The sequence below is a fragment of the Scyliorhinus torazame genome, chromosome 4, assembly GCF_047496885.1.
Source record: "Scyliorhinus torazame isolate Kashiwa2021f chromosome 4, sScyTor2.1, whole genome shotgun sequence".
In the NCBI taxonomy this organism is placed as follows: domain Eukaryota; kingdom Metazoa; phylum Chordata; class Chondrichthyes; order Carcharhiniformes; family Scyliorhinidae; genus Scyliorhinus; species Scyliorhinus torazame.
In genome coordinates, this window is record NC_092710.1 from 133,163,526 (window position 1) to 133,181,460 (window position 17,935).

General features: G+C 43.8%; 1 protein-coding gene across 5 annotated transcripts in view; it reads right to left on the minus strand.

Moving 5' to 3' along the window:
• arhgef10 (Rho guanine nucleotide exchange factor (GEF) 10) overlaps nt 1-17,935 on the minus strand; it is a 445,239-nt gene that overhangs the window by 155,256 nt on the left and 272,048 nt on the right. For all 5 annotated transcript variants that reach the window (XM_072498626.1, XM_072498623.1, XM_072498625.1 and 2 more), the window contains exon 19: nt 5,045-5,160. In XM_072498626.1, the coding sequence (XP_072354727.1) occupies nt 5,045-5,160 (116 nt within the window). The remainder of the gene's footprint in view (nt 1-5,044; nt 5,161-17,935) is intronic.

Sequence of the window (17,935 nt, forward strand, 5' to 3'; positions counted from 1 at the left end):
GGATAGTAGATGGGTGGCCAGACTGGAAGGGGAAGGAGGTATAGAGGTCTTCATAGTTTGTGCCACTCAGGGTGATCGACTTTCGCAGTAAATAATAAGGGACACTTTGACATGGCTGTCGGAGTGCGAGGATGTGAGGGGGAGGGGATTTCTGGAGAATCTATGAGAGCTTAGAGTGGGGGGGGGGCGCAGACTGTTCTTGTACTTTGAATGATGATACTATTGCCACATGACCCGCAAACTTCTCTAATACTGCCAGCTCGAACTCCCACATGACATCCCCAGTTGCAGATCACTAACATGCAGACAGAAAGACTGCACCAAGAGAAAATAATTCAGGGAATGCTTACCCGGGAAGTGGGACAAATGCAAAATTACAGGACAGTCCCGGGAACATGCCAAATGGTTGGTCACCAAGGTGCCACTCTCATTGGACCAATGTAGTGTGGTTGAGGAAGGGTCAAATCAATTTGGCTGGATGAGCACCAGCAAAAAAAATAGAAAAGAGGAACAAAATGCAAAAAGTAGGCAGAGTGTTGGACAGTACTAGAGAAGGAAGTTGTACCATATTAGTTAGGAGCAGACTAAGAAGGTCTACGGGGTATACAAAGAATGGTTTACAATACATGTATGTAAATACACAGTGTCGTGAATGAGATTCGTAGCCATTTGGGAACATGATGTAGTGGACAAAATGAAAACGTGGTTGAAACATGAGGACAAAGTGTATGATATTCAGGTGTTCAGGAAAAAACAGGGAAGGAGATAAGTGAGTTGAGGTGGCAGAACTGATTAGGGAAAACATTGTAGTGTTGGAAAGAGAAGATATCCTTGAGGGGGCAAAGAAAGATTTGATTAGCATTGAGAAGTAAAAATAGTGTGATCACAATTTTAAGAATATTACAAAGACCTCCAAATAGTGAGAGATAGAGGAGAAAATGTGTCTGAGAAATCACAGAAATGTGCAATAACTATAGTGTGGTGATAATAGGGGCTTTAATGTGATCCCAATCAATATTTGAGTAATTAAGTGTACAGAATAAGGATGTCTGAAATGTGTTCAGGAGAACTTACATGACCAGTATTGTCCCTGATCCAACTAGGGAAGAGGCATTGCTGGGAATGAGGTTGACCAAATGGACCAAACGTCAGTGGAGAAACATCTGACTCACTTACTCATGGATCATAAGGTTTTGGTGAGCAATGGAAAATTAACAAGGGACTTCTAAACTGGAAGAGGGCGAACAACAGTGGAATGAAAGGGGACCTAGCTGAGGCAAAACTGATCCAAAGATGGGTAGGAAAGGCTTCAATGAAACAATGGATGATCTTTAAGGAGGATTGTTTCCGATACAGGCTAGGCATATTCTAGGGGTGGGGGACTAACTAGGAGCAGTTAGCCAAGTCCATGGCTAATCTGGTTGTCACCTGAATGTTACTTATCTTGCCTACCCCTGATACCTCTGTTTCCTTTGTTAACAATAAAATGGCAGTCAACATAAAAGGTAAACCTCAAAAAAATTTTACAAGCATGAAAATTGTAAGGAGGCAGCAAGAGAGGGTCTATCAAGGAGAAAGTGGTTGACATACTTTGAGGGAGAAGAACAAAGCTAAAATATTTAATGAAGACCTAATTTAACTGCTTACGGAGGAAGAGAGCCCTGACAAAATATTACTAGAAACGGAGGTGATGGTGGTAATGGATAAGGTGAATGTTGTTGGTACGAACATACTGGAAAGGCTGGTTATGCTTAGAGCGGATAATTCACCTGATCCAGATGGGTCACATCCCTGGCTGCTGAAGGAAATGGGGTGTTGATACCTTATATCGAAAAATGGCATAATGGTAGAAAACAGGAGGTAGGGGTAAATTATTGTGTTTCAGACTAGAGGATGGTAGACAGTGGTATTTTTCCCCCTAGTGCTAACACCACTGTTTTTTGAATATATAAATTACTTGGACATTCGATTACAGAGTAAAATTCCAAAATGTGCCAACAATACCAAACTTTGAGGAGTACCAAATAGTACAGATGATCCTAATGAACTGCAATGGGACATGGATAGGTTAACGGATGGGTAAGCAATGCATTTTGGCAGCTGAAATAAGCAGAGGTTAAATAGACTAAATGGCACAGATCTAAAGTGGGAGCAGGTACAGAGAGCTTATGGGTTCATGTGTGCATTTCTTTGGAGGTGGCAAGACATATTGAAAGAGTGTTGAGCAAAGTATATGGAATTTTGGGCTTCAAAGATAGAGGCATTGAGTACAAAATCAGAAAAGTTATGCTGAACCTGTATAAAGTTCTAGTTCGGCCACAACTAGAATACTGCATCCATTTCTGGTCACCATATTTTAGGAAGAATGTGAGGGTCCATGAGAGACTGCAGATGAGATTCACCAGCATAGTCCCCAGGATGAGGGACTTAGAAAACGAAGTTAGGTTGGAAAAGATCCGATTGTTCTTCTTGGAGCAAAGGACATTGTGGTGGGATTTGATAGAGACGTACAAGATTATGACAGGTTTAGATAAGATAGACAAAGGAAAACTGTTCCCACTAGTTAATTGCACAAGGTCTGCAGAACATATTTAAGGTTTGGGGCACGAGATGCAGGGGCAATGTGAGGAAGACCATTTTTACATAGTGATGTGATAATGAGCTGGAACTCGCTTCCTGTAAGTGCGGCGGAAGCAGAGACAATGGGAGGAATTCAGTTCCAGCGCCGGGGGTTCTGCCCCCCAAAGTTGGTTGGAGAACCGGTGGGGGACCAGCGTTGCTTCAGTCCAGGAGGCCCAACATTATTTAGATTTATTGTCACCTGTACCAAGGGACAGTGAAAAGGATTGTTCTGCGTACAGTTCAGGCTCTACACGTGAAAACATAGAAAATACGATAAATATATAGTGTAAATACATAAACACAGATATCGGGAGAAGCATATGGAATATAGTGCTACAACAATAGAGAAGATGCGTAGAAAGATCAGTCCATAGGAGGGCTATTCAGGAGTCCGGTAACAGGGGGAAGAAGCTGTTTTTGAATCTACTGGTGCGTGTTTTCAAACTTTTGTATCTGCTGCCCGATGGAAGAGGTTGGAAGAGAGGATAACCCAGATGGTAGTAGTCTTTGATTATGCTGCCCATTTTCCCAAGGCAGCGGGAGGTGTAGGCAGAGTCAATGGATGGGAGGCGGGTTTGTGTGATGAGCTGGGCTGTGTGTTCATGACTCTGTAGTTTCTTACGGTGTTGGGCCGAGCAATTGTCATAATGTGATGCAGTCAGGTAGGATGCTTTCTATGATACATTTATAGAAATTGGTAAGAGTCTTTGTGGACATGCCGAATTTCCTTAATTTCCTGAGGACGAATAGGCTCTGTTGTGCTTTCTTTGGTCGTAGCGTCAAAGTGGGTGGACCAGGATTATTGGTGATGTTTACACCTCGGAATTGGAAGCTGTCAACTATCTTCACCTCGGCACCATTGATGGATCAGGCATTTAGCTGGCAACATTGGGCCTCCCAGGTGATCAATACACCAGTAAGGTGCAAAATCCACCCCACCAGGAGGTTCTGGCTAATCAGAGGTCAGCAGCTCTCCATTGCCGGCAGTGCCACGAGGAGCTGTGGTTGTTGCCTTGTAGCCTTCAAAATGGATTGTCCTTGGGCCCCAAGAGTGTGGCAGGAGGGGGTCACCAGTGAGTGGTGGGGCACAGGCAGGGTGTGGTTTTCAGCGATTCCCCTAATTCCCAATACTGAGTCCCTTGATGGGGCACCAAGTGCTTGTCGGCAAGAGACCTCCGACTGGTCACTGGCAAACCTGATAGGGTCTGCGGGATGGCTTTCAGGAGTCACTAAAGTCCGGTGCAAGCCCATTAAATCCCTAAGCCACCACTGAATTCTGGTAGGTTCAGGGATAATTGCCTTTAAGTAACTCACTGATGAGTCTAATTCCCCCTCCAGAGGGCAGGGTTTCCATGTCTGGCCTTTCTGCGACCTACCATATTATGGACACTTTTCCTGACATTGGGAATCGGACATGGGTTCTCCCATCCAAATCTTGCAGCCCACTCCGCCATCATACCCACTCCATCTGGCTCAATTAAATTCCATCCAACGACCGATTTCAAAAGAGAGAAGAAACTGGCCAACATGAGGAAACTTTTGTTTTAAACACAGCGAGTTATTGTGATTTGGAATGTACTCACTGCCTTTTAAAAGTGATTTGGATAAATACTTGGATGGGTAAAGTTTGCAGGGTGGGTGCAGAGGAGTGGAAAAAATTGGATAGCTCTTTCAAAGGGCTGATACAGGCACATTTGGCTGAATGGGTTCCTTCTGCACTGCACGGTTCAACGGTATCTCCATGGTATTTTCCTGGTTATTTCATCTGACATATAAATTACATTAACCGGTCCATTGCTCTAAATTTACAATTCTCTACTATTCCATCAGGCTAGCATCTGATGGACTTGAGCATTTATCAATTCCTAAGAATGTTAACCAGATAGCCATTCAATTCTTTATTCATATCTTTGAGGAATTTAGAATGCATTCCATCTGGTCCTAATTTGCTGAAGACTATACATTTAGATCTCAGGAAAGTCATGTTTACAGATATACACCAGCCAAAAAGACTGCATTTTAAATTTTCACTCTGCAACACACAAGAACAATTAGATGAAAACAATCTGCCACTTCACAATTCCTCGTTTCCTACACATATTTTCACTAAATGGAAGTCACTCTGACTTTTGCAATAGTGTGAAATGGTCAGTATCGGCGTAGGTCTTTTGTAGACCTCCTGATATTCAATTGTACTGAAATCAAGGGAAATGAAAAGTTGAGAGCTGAACCAACGTTACCCATTTTTCACAACTGACCAAAGTCAAAATTATCAACGCATCTCTTAAAGGACATTAATGGCCATTATTAATCCAGTCACTCATTATGAATCAATGTCTCTTGGGAAAATATCTAGACGATGTTTTTAATTATTGGCAATAACATATATCATTAAACATAAAATAGTAAATTTTTACCATACCTGATAATTTCCTTTAAGTGTACCAACAAGTTGTGTAATCTGGCCAACCACACTTAAATCATGCATTAGATTTTGTAAATCCTGGTACAGCTGGCCTGGCCCCATATACAGCTTATCTGGAAAAATGAAGTTGAAATATATAAGCAGCAGGTTAATAGAACAAATAGAAAAACTTTAGGGCAGCACGGTAGCATTGTGGATAGCACAATTGCTTCACAGCTCCAGGGTCCCAGGTTCGATTCCGGCTTGGGCCACTGTCTGTGCGGAGTCTGCACGTCCTCCCCGTGTGTGCATGGGTTTCCTCCAGGTGCTCCGGTTTCCTCCCACAGTCCAAAGATGTGCAGATTAGGTGGATTAGTCCAAAATTGCCCTTAGTATTGGGTGGGGTTAGTGGGTTATGGGGATAGGGTGGAGGTGTTGACCTTGGGTAGGGTGCTCTTTCCAAGAGCCGGTGCAGACTCGATGGGCCGAATGGCCTCCTTCTGCACTGTAAATTCTATGATTCTATGAACAAAGAAACATTTCCACTCATGAAGTGTAGCAAGGTGCTATATTATTGTTGCAGTAGCCTGAATGCCAGGTGATTAAAGTCACAACGAATCAGAGCAATTGAAATCTTGAGGGCTGCGATTCTCCCGAACAAAAACTAAAGAATGCCGCCAGCGGAAAAACTAGTGTGTTTCCCGCTGACACTGGCAACAATGTCGAGGTGCTACTCAATGGCACTTTGAAGCTTTTTTGGTGAGGGGCATGTTTTGCGTTATCCTGGAGAGCGGCAGGGTCTAAACTCATTGACAGGCCCTGCTCCCCCGAGATCGGGGTACCATTTTTGAAATGTACTCAGATCTCAGAATATTGTTGCAGCCCCCTCACATCTCTATACTTTACTTCAGGGTGCCGAGGGGGGTCCTTCAGGGGAGGTGGGGTTCGGGGGGGGGGTGGCTTGGGCTGGGCGGGAGGGAATCATGTTGGGGGTTTTACCCGGGATGGGGGCCGTATGGCAGTTCTTCCCTCTCTACCTTGGAAAATCGTTAACCTGTCTTTCAGCATGTTAAGTGTGGTTAAAAGTCTTCCCTTTGTAGCCTTGAACCCTTTTTATCTCTCTTCAGGTATGTCAAGTTCAAAGATCTGTCAGATGAAGACAAAAGTCTTTCCCTTGATGTGTTGAAAATCTTTCAAGTGTTTTTTTCACAGTCACTTTCATTCCCTTTAACTGTTTCAAGCCTCTGGGCATGCTGAGAACCCTAAAAGGTTTGGACTGTATTCTTTACATTCAATTCTATAGTTCATTACCTTTTACACGCCTCTTGATTGTCAGGTCTGGTTTATTTCAAAGGAGAGATGAGATTTGCTTGTTTTTTCTAGCTCTTTATGATCTATTATCTTTGAAATGCTTCCTCTATTGAGCAGGTGTTCTCTCTAACCAGTTTTTTTTTTTTTTTTTAAAAGGTTGTCTCTTTATTCTGAAGATTTTCCTCAAAAGACCCGGTGCGGGGCAGTAATCAGATGGAGAATCCCGGCTTCCCCCGCTTCTCCCACCCCGTGTTTGTGTACCTTTGCAAAGAAGATCAGTAATAGCAGCACAACAAGGAAATTCAATTACTCTAGATTGCTTGTATTCCAAAAAGTACAGTGAGACGTTGGTGACATCTGTGTGGCCGCCTGAACCCCGAGACACAATGCTGCAGCCTACACAATAAAAGGGGTTCTATTCCATCAATGTACAGTTAACTAGTGATCATGGTCACTGACACTGCAAATACAACATTTTCATTTTGTTCAATCTTACACGCAAGGTTTACCTGAAGGCAAAAAACCCAGAAGATTATTCCTCAGAAAGCTACCTTCTTTTGCCCAAGCTACCGGCACATTTGTAGTAGAAACAGGCAGACCCTTAGCCCTCAAATGCAAGTTATTTATGTGGGCAAATGGGATTTCCCACCAAAATTACAGTAGTGGAGCCGGCGAAGCCCTGAGGGAATTCTTGGCTCATAACTTCCTTTTCATTGGTGCAGGAATATGAGCGGACAAATCCTGAACCGACGATGCAGAGGAAAAAATACATCTATGTGATCGAGGCACGTCTTATGCAGCAAGTGAGAGGAAAGTCACAGGACTATATTGCCGGATCAATTATGCTTCAATAATTTCATTCCACAATGTTTCCTGATGGCAATCTGGGCTTATTCTATTGGCGATAATGGGGGTTTGAACACACCTTCAGTGTGTCAGCCCCATCAGTTGTTTCTGTTCACCTTTTGCTCACTGGGAGGCTTCATCAGCAAAATAAGTATCTCCTATCATAAATTTATGGTCTTTGGTTCTGCTTATCTCATCTTGTGGAGTTTTATTTATCATTCCCCCGCACCCTCCAGATGAATTGCTTGTATTGTGCTTCATAATCCGCTTCTTGCTGACTCACTGCATAGCCATGAAAAGACAATCTTTTTCAATAACATGAAAACTGCTTATGTCAAGCAAACCGGTAACTCTCATGATCAATAATCTCTTCCTCCAGCATATATGGGGTGATGGGAAATCATCCTGGGGCAATCTCTGTATACTTTTCATTAAAAGCAACTGAAACTTCCTTTAATAATTTATTGATATGTACATTTTACAAAATGCTGTTAGAGGATGTGTGCAATTCTTGCAAACATAGCCCAGATGTTTTGGTCAGCAGTGAAATAAAGGAACTCACTGCTGTCCTAAAATAAAACTACCTATCAAGATTGAGTCAGATTGGTGTGTGGATTTTGCCCTTTCCTAATGTTAAATTTATTCTGACAGTAGGCTGTGGGGGATCACCGGTGTCCAGCTATAGTAAATTCAACAAGCAGGCTAAACAGCCAATCATATTGAAGAATTCTCACAACCTGCAAATCAGGAAGTTAAAAAATCCTTCACTTTTTGAACATTTAACAGAAAATTAAATTAGGATTGGCACATAGACATGGGATTAATGCAGGAAAAAAAAAAGCATTGTTTTAAACATCGATGAAATTTTATCAATTTGACATACTTCAAACATAAAATTAGTTTTCCAGGGCCAGGGCCACAAAAACAAGGCTAGATTTCATGGACCCCAGCCAGTGTGTATGAAAGTGGACGTGCCTCATAAAATAAAGCATGTGGCCTTCCCAAAGCATCCACCCCCGGCCAACTCCCATGGTATGATGAGCAAGGAAGGCAGCAGGCAATCTGCCTGCCAAACCTTGGGCCTACTGAAGCCCTTAAGTCACTAATAATGGCCACCTTACGGCCTCTTTCTGCATCTACTGCAATATTACCCACGGCAGAGGAAGGCGGAGGTTAGGTCAGTGGCCCGGCAGCTTTCATTGAGCGGGCTACTGTTGGGCAGGAAGGGAAGGTAGGTGGGTGGGTGTGGGGGGGGGAAAACTATCTTTGGAGGGACAAATTGAGTCCATCGGAGACCCCCCATCCCCCTTTAACTATGTTCTTCCGCTTTTCAATCCCGACCCGCCACATCTCAAAGGGGAGAGCAGTCTTGGACTGTGGTAACATTTTTTATTTTTGAAAGAATGTAAGAGGTGTAGAAGAGATTTATCAGAATGGTTCCAGGAATGGAGGATTTTAGTTACAAGATTAAGTTGTAAAAGCTGGTATTGATTCCTTGGAGCAAAGGAGATTGAGGGGAGCCTTTATAGAAGTGTACAAAGTTATGAAAAGATTTGGAAAAAGTAGACAAGGAATAATTGTTCCCAATAGCTGATAGTATAGGTACGGGGTGGGAGGTCACAGATTTAAACTTTTGGGCAAGCGATGCAGGAAGAATCTTCGGAGAGCCTTTTTTAACACAGCAGCAGTAAAGACCTGGAACCTGCCACCCACAAAGGTGGTGTAAGTGGAAACGATCAATAAATTCAAAAGGAAATTGGGTGGGTACTTGAAGAAATTAAACCTACAGTGCGACTGGGATTGAATGGGGTGGGGGTGGGGAGTGGGCCTGACTGGATTGCTCCAAGGAGAACTGGCATGGGCATAATGGGCCAAAGGGCCTGCTTTTGCATTATAAATTATTAATATACAAGCACAAGATGTCACTTTCACAATTGTAAGGAAAATGTTGTCAGTTCTGTCATTGTTACAACCGCAAAATGCAGGCCCTGGATCACTTAGAGCAATTTAAACTTTGCACGTCACAGCAAGTGAGAAAATTAAAAACCTGCATAATAAAGGTTTTAAATGTTAATCAAAACTCATGTGTCATTTTAGAATTGATGCACAACTGGATTGGAGAAGAAAACTCCCTTACTGCTTGGCAATTTCACAGGAACGCACATCCCTCCAGATATTACAACTATATTTGAATGAGAATGTCAAATTGTGGGGTACAATTCAGCCTAACTGCAGCTTTCAAATATCCTTGAGTTTTGAAGGAAGTTTCATTGCAAAGTTGCACTACCGACAAAAGTCCAATATTTAAATGAGTTAAATGAGCCTTTGTATGAATGTTCTTTTTCTTACTGCACGCAAGCATTATTACTTGTTCATTTCGCAGACAACTGTGTCTAACTGAAAGTGGCAGAAACTTTTAACATCTGACAAGACTTTAATGAACAGAATTAAATTGATTTAATTCTCAGTTCAGCCCTATAATGAAAAACTTTGTCAGACTACAACAGAAATACATGTTCCAAACAAAATCATGGAAATGGCCTGTCCCTTTAATTTAAACAATTACGCTTTAACCTAGTCAAATATTAAATGCAGAGTCTAAACTTTCAGTGCCCAGACACGTGTACTTGGATGTGTCTTGCTTGCTAATTGAAAGCATGTACAAAGTAACTATTGTTACGCTTGTGATCCTGTCTACTATAAAAGGACAATGTTTGGTGTGAGCAAACATTACCAAATCAGAATCCCAAAAAGCACCTTTATCAAAGAGTTCCTTCACCGAATGCAAACAAGATGTGCTTTTTTGAGATTTAGAACCATTGTGGCAGTAGTGAAAAACCGTAGGTAGTTTCTCATATATTTGCCACGTTATTTTCAATGTAGCAAACATCAGCTTCAATGCCAAGAAGGTGAATTTCCTGTGGCAAGCACAGATATTACGATTATAATCTTAGCTGGTTTGTCTAAAATGCTGCAAATTAAAAAAACAAACTAATTAAAATATATAAATCTGAAATATTTTATGCAGTGCTTTGAAACTATTTGGAGAACACCAAACAAATAAGGCCCTACAACTTCCAACAATCCCTTAACTCTAGTTTTTAATACTCGATTCATAATCACATTTTTAAGAAAAACTGGTTTAAACAATTTAAAAACTGTACATCGGGGAACATCAGTACACGGAAGTTATATTTGGGATTAAAACATAGATTTAATTGGGAAGCAGATATCTGTCTTACTGAGGTTGTTTTATATATTATTTTGGGATGAATATGGTTTCAAAAGCATTCTGTGGAGTTGATGTATTAAGCATCAAGCAAATATTCTGTGACAAATTCAGGCAAATGCAGAGTGAATCTGCTGATTGGTATTGGTGACAACTCGGTTGACAGGCAGCTCCTCCTCATTTTGTTTTTCTGTTAAAGGTTTGCAGGGGACAAAGTGCAAAACAGATGGGCGTGCGCAATAGATCCAGAAATAACATTTCGGAGCAGAAACACTTTCTATTACGAGTAAAGTCGTAAAAAAAAAAAAAAAAAAAAGAGTAATATTCCTTTGAAAATAAAATGGGTTCATGTAAGAAGTTCTGCAATAGCTTAAATGGACCACACCGTCTTAAGAAGTGGTATTTAACCCAACCAAAAAAGGCAACAGATCAAGGTTTATTAATACAAGGGTACTCTGTTTTTATAAAAAGTAATGTTAGATCCAAATGTCGTTTTTTTTTTAAAAAAGGTGATTTGCATAGGACGGAATCATAGAACATAGAACATTACAGCGCAGTACAGGCCCTTCGGCCCTCGATGTTGCGCCGACCTGTGAAACCACTCTAAAGCCCATCTACACTATTCCCTTATCGTCCATATGTCTATCCAATGACCATTTGAATGCCCTTAGTGTTGGCGAGTCCACTACTGTTGCAGGCAGGGCATTTCACACCCTGACTACTCTGAGTAAAGAATCTACCTCTGACATCTGTCTTATATCTATCGCCCCTCAATTTAAAGCTATGTCCCCTCGTGCTAGACATCACAAAACAGAGGGAAGTAGATCCTTGGAAAATAGGTGACAGGTTTAGATAAAGGATCTGGATCGGCGCAGGCTGGGAGGGCCGAAGGGCCTGTTCCTGTGCTGTAATTTTCTTTGTTCTTTGTTCTATCACCATCCGAGGAAAAATGCTCTCATTGTCCACCATATCCAATCCTCTGATCATCTTGTATGCCTCAATTAAGTCACCTCTTAACCTTCTTCTCTCTAACGAAAACAGCCTCAAGTCCCTCAGCCTTTCCTCATAAGATCTTCCCTCCATACCAGGCAACATTCTGGTAAATCTCCTCTGCACCCTTTCCAATGCTTCCACATCCTTCCTATAATGCAGCGACCAGAATTGCACGCAATACTCCAAATGCGGCCGCACCAGAGTTTTGTACAGCTGCAACATGACCTCATGGCTCCGAAACGCAATCCCTCTACCAATGAAAGCTAACACACCGTACGCCTTCTTAACAACCCTCTCAACCTGGGTGGCAACTTTCAGGGATCTATGCACATGGACACCGAGATCTCTCTGCTCATCCACACTGCAAGAATCTACACCTGAAATCCCTGCAAAAAAGTTAAACAAATTCCATGCCCTGCAGGGGGCTAGCAGGGTCCCGGAGTGAATCTCGCACCTTTGCTGCAGTTATGGGCACCCGCACTTCCGGGTCAGAGGCCGCGCATGCACAAAGCGGCGGCCTCCAGCGGCCGCGGCATGCTCCATGGCGGACTCGGACCGCAGAGCCAGACCGAAGAAAGAGACCCCTGATCAGCCGCGCGCCCGAGCCTCAACCCCCGCACACTAAATTCCCGGCCGCCTATAAGGCCCCCACTGGTCTCCGATCCGCCCACCCCTGACCAGGGCGGCCGTGGACTGAGTCTACAGCCGCCACATGAGCATCCTGGCCGGCAATAGGTGGTTAGATCCATGCCGTTGGGAACGCGGCCGGTCAGGAGCGGGGGATTGCTGGGCGGGACTCTGGCAATGGCCCCCCCCCAGCGGCGTGGCATACTCCACGGTGCCGCCGATTTTCGGTGCCCGGAGAATAGCCGAACCGGCGCCGGGCCCGATTACGACATCCAACTGGATTCTCCACCCTGACGCCGGCCGCGATTTCGGCGTCGGGCTACGGAGAATCCAGCCCGTTGTGTGAGTAGGCCAGGAGGAAATGCAGGTTTGAAATACATTTAGAAATTATATTGCTGCTAAGTTTCTGTCCATCTCCAGCCAGCTGAAAGCATCTGATACTGCCACTTGTCTTCCCAAAATATTGGAAGTGTTTCATTCCACCACATCAGCTTTCAGGAACTCAAACGAGGGAAAATGAATAGAATTAGTTTTTTCAGCGATACCCATAATGGGCAGAAATAAATTGGACCACAGAAAAAACAAGATCGGCAGATTAGTTACAGAAGATATGGGGAAGGGTGAATTTTTAAACATGTTCATCTATTTTTTAAAGATCTGAACAGGGTGTCAGAAGACTGTGTCTTGAAGACAGGCATTGGCAAGACAGAAAAATTTAAAGAACTGGAGACACTGAGAGTTGATACAACACCAAAACCTGATGACAACAGGTTTTTCCTTTGAAAATAAGTAAACACAAAAGCACTAGGGGAGATCCTGGCAGACATGTTCACTCAGTAATTAGCATGAATATGGCTAATGAGGTATAATTTTTCACTGAGGTTTAATTTGAGGGAGGGAGGCTCATTAGAGTCAAGGGGAGAAATATACGGCTGAGAATTACAGGCCAGTGAACCTCAGAACAGCAAAGTATAGGCACTCAAGATCATGATAGGAAGACAATTAAGCATGTTCTGTCAAAGAAAAATGATTAGGAAGAGTCAAGATTTACTGCACCTGTCCAGTATTGGAGCAAAGTTAACAAAGAATGACCTACATGTTTTAATGGAATATATGACAACAAGGAGCAGGACATGTGTGTCATATTGCTGAAGGTTAGCCATTGATAGAATGCATCCCGGCCAAGGAAAGGATACACAGAAGAAGCTATGATATTGTCTAGAAAGAAATGGTCCGGTTATAAGAATTGTCAATAGTTGCAGATTGGTTAAATCAACCTTGATTCTTTCAAAGTGACAGATTAAATAATACAGAAGAAATCTGTTGCAAACTATCAACTCAAGGTCAAAGGAGAAACAGCAAATGTAGGAATTAATTATAATCTAACTCATGCAATTGGGAACTAATGGGATAAGATCAGCAATCCATTTTACATCCTACACAATTTTACATTCAAGCAAAGTCACTGACTGGGAAGTAAAATTAGATAGGGTGTAGAGCAGTGTGGGTGGTGGTAGTGGGAGGCAGTGGGTGATGAGAGATAATCTAATCCTGTCAATTTCTCACCAGCAAAATTGGGTTAGAATCACTCCCTTCCTCAAAAATTGGTTAACTAGGATAAAACATAATGTGATAATAAATGAATAATTGGAGAGAAATGAGTCATAAGATTCTCTTGGTTTAATCTTTGGACTGCCTCAGCTTTGCTTATGTTAGAATCCAGCATTTTTAACTGGGTTCAGCAATTTGAATCTATACAAGTTGGTCTGTTCCATTGTAACGTATGGGACTCCACTTAAACATAATTACTTTTCAAACATGGAGCTTCTTGTCAAGTAGGATTCATAAATCTCCTCCACTGGATATTCTCATGATCCCTGAAGAGGCAGGTAACGTAAGAAAAGATGATTTTGTACCATATTTTTTTTACAAAAGTGTCAGACTCTGACTGAAAACCAGCTTGTAGCTCTCCAGCTGCACAGGCCAGTTTTTACTTCTTCAAAGAAAAACAAAGTGCGCTAGGTTTGCACCGCCACTCAGGTGGGGTGGGGCCTAATAGATCCGGCACCTGGCTCCACAGAGTAAAGGGCACAATCTTTAAAGGGTTCCCCACATCAGAACTGAAGTGGAACTCCCCCCCCCCCCCCCCCAACCACGGAGGTATCAGGGCTCTTCACCACCCCCTGACAATCACGGGGGGAGGGGGGAGGAGTCCCCTCACCCCCAGATAATCATTGGGGGCTCCACTATCAGCTCATCATTACCTCCCGCCCACCACCGTAGAGGTAATGCCAGCGCTCCCCCCCTCCCGCCGTCGGCTCCCCCATGCCTGCAAGTTCCCCTCACTGCCAACTCACCCAACCCGCACCCCCACCACACATAACTGGAATCCCCTCATGGTGCTCCCACGAACGCCTGCCCCTTGGTTCAGTTGGCACTGCAGCAACCTGGCAATGCCACCTGTGCCAGGAGGCAGTGCCCAGGCATGTCCTCTCCCCTACCCTCCCCCCCCCACTCCGTCTGGGGGGCTACATTTGCACCCCCAAGGGGTCCCCGCGATTAAATCGCCTTCTTAAAAAGTGGTTGTAAAGCTTGGTGAAGTGATGTCATGTTGGCAAGGTTTGAATATCCAGTCGTCACAACATATAATTACTGAACACAACAGCAAATATTTCTTTGCCATTGCTGATAAAACAAGTTTAATAATTTGTTACAAACAATTAAGGGCTTTGCTTGCCACTATTTAGTCTGAATACAAATGAAACTCTTCTTTACCATCTCTTTGAATTAGTGACCAACAAAAGAAAAAAAGAAATGTTAAATATCTGTCCAAGCTAAAAGGCACCCGGCAGCACTTTGGAAATACAAACAAGTAAATCACATATTGTGTAATTATCTCCAAATTAAAATCATTTGAGGTTTTTCAAAATAAATACTGCATAAATATTTTCTGTGAATTGACATGGGGCTTGGTCAAGATTCATGACAGGAGTATAAAGTGAAACCTGTAAATTATTGACACAATAACGACTAGCATCAGCTGTCCTTTTTTCGTAGGTGCCTTTATTGATACATGGTTTTTGAATGTCCCACAGGCATCCTTTCACAACCAGCTGAGATTACAATCTGCATCTAATGATCCGTAACAATGCTCAGAATCACCGTCCCACACACCAGTTTTCAGCTCTGCTCACTTAATAACCTGTCAGCCTAAATTCATGCTCCGTTGTTAACCACTCGCACTTGGAGCAGAATGTAACTTCAGTAATGAATCCAGTTTCTCTATTCTGTTTACCAGCATGAGGGTAGACATGGGCCAAAGAAAAGAGGGGAAATTCAGATTTAGATTTATTGCTACCTGTACCGAGGGACAGGGAAAAGTAATGTTGTGTACAGTCCAGACAGATCGTTACATACATGAAAAAACATAGGACATATGATAAAAACTGTTGCTCTTATTAGCCTTAGTTTTATTAGCTCTAATTCTGTCACCTTTGCTCACGAGTCGCCAGGTATCTTTCTGATACCGCCACATGGTTCAAGCTCTAGTAATGATTAAAAATGCAGCACACCACTTAGTAAATGTTAAATCAACGATCATTTATTATATACAGCAATACTTATACAATAATCCTACTTCTAGACTATTACCTACCACTAAAGGCCAATACTTAACTTTGGAGATGGCCCACCAGGTTAGGGAAACGAATGGTCTATCGAATTAGGTCTGGCCTGCGGGATTCAAAAGGCTGGTATGGGTCGATAATCTGGAACACCTATCTGGTAGCGATCGCTGGAGTAACACTTGTTCTTTCGTCGAAGGGTCTCGAAGGTTGCGAGTAGGAGAAGAAGGGTCGATCTGAACTTGGCCCCTATTTTTATAGTCCATAGGGGCTTCTCGCCTCTCGGGGCGGACCTTGACCCTGATCCCAAGTGATTGGACTTGGTCCCAATCACTGGGTTCGATATGCTCCAATAATGGGGCGATTCCTTTGATCGGGGGGTGGTCGTCCACCTTTCTTTGTCTCAGCCACTGCTGGTGCGAAAGGTCTGGATCGGCTTTCAAGTGCTAATTTGTAACAATTGTTCACGGGGATGGGCGATTAAAATGCAGATGGCTGGGTTGATGTGCTGTTAATGGTTGCAGGTATCGGTCTGGGCCGACTTCCCCAGAGCCGAATACACTGTTCTGTCTGCAACTGTCCGTTTCAGTCCTGTTGGCTGATTTTCCCATCAGCCCCTTTTGTTCGCCATTTTACATCGGGGTTTGGCCATTTTACTCGGGAATCAGCCATTTTAGGTGGCTACAATACACAATGTAAATACATAAACATAGGCATCGGGTGAAGCATACGGAGTACAGTGCTACATAGTAGAGAAGATGTGTGGCGAGATCAGTTCAGTCCATGAGAGTCTGGTAATAGTGGGGAAGAAGTTGTTTTTGAATCTGTTAACATGATCTCCTATAACTTTGCCACTAGACAGGAGTTGCCAAGAATTGATGCACATTACCAGGCATAGGAAGGTGTCATTGGAAAAAGCTGGGTCTCCTCTTGCTGAAGATATGTGCTCTGCATGAGTTCTTAATCACCAACCAAGTGTTATGGGTCAGGGTTTAGAGAACCCTAAAGTGTATCATGGAGTTCACCTGACCCACAACTTTTAATAGATTGTGGTTATGGGGAGCACAAGGGCCTACTTTACAGGTGTGATGCAACAGAGATCTAAAGTACTTTTAAAACAAAACCATGTTTATTTAGAATCCCGTTAACACTTTATAAACCCACAGTAAACATCTTAACATCTATCAACGCTAATAATCCCCACAGATACAATATTCTATAAGTAACCCTTCATAACTTTCCTAACATCATCCATATGTTAAACCCTTTTTACTGAAAGACATCAGGTTTAAATTCTCTACAGAAACAGGTATTATTTTGAAATCCTCAAATGAGCTGAAGACAGTCTGTAGCTTGTAGAAAGAGATCATTATACAGCTGCTTGCTTTGCCTGCAGCTATCCTGCTCTGAAAATGAAACTAAATAGCTGCAGCTCAAAAACAAAAGTTAAGCAGACAGACAAGCCCAGCTCAACCCACACTCTGACATCACTGCAGCTATTTGATAAACACCCATTTCTTAAAAGATACATTCACTGCAGCTATTTGATAAGCACCCAGGGCGCGATTCTCTGACTCCCCCGCCGGGTCGGAGAATCGCCGGGGGCGGGCATGAATCTTGTCCCCGCCGTGTCCTGAATTCTCCGCTACCAGAGAATCGGCGGGGGCGGGAATCGCGCCGCGCTGGACGGCGGGGCTCCCCCAGGCGATTCTCCGGCCCGCGATGGGCCGAAGTCCCGCCGCTGTCAACCCTCGCCAGCGGGCGTGGATTGAACCACCTACCTTACTGGCGGGAGCAGACGGCGCGGGCGATCTTGCCCCGGGGGGTGCCCCCACGGTGGCCTGGCCCGCGATCGGGGCCCACCGATCGGCGGGCGGGCATGTGCTGTGGGGGCACTCTTTTTATTCCGCCTTCACCATGGTCTTCACTATGGCGGAGGCGGAAGAGACCCCTCCACTCAGCATGCGCGGGGATGCCATGAGCGTGAGCGGCCGCTGACGCTCCCGCGCATGGGTCACCCGGCGGAGTCCTTTCGGCACCGGCTGACGTGGTGCTAAAGGCCTTCCCCGCCAGCCGGCGGGGCGGAAATCACTCCGGCGTGGTCCTAGCCCCTCAAGGTGAGGGCTTGGCCCCTAAAGGTGCGGAGAATTAGCAGCCTTCCTGCCACAGATTTAATCGCAGTGCAGGGAAAAATGTAGCCTTCACAAATGCCCCCCACCACCAACCTCTCCACAGGGCTGAACATAACACAGAGAGAATTCCGCACCTTTGGGGCGGCCC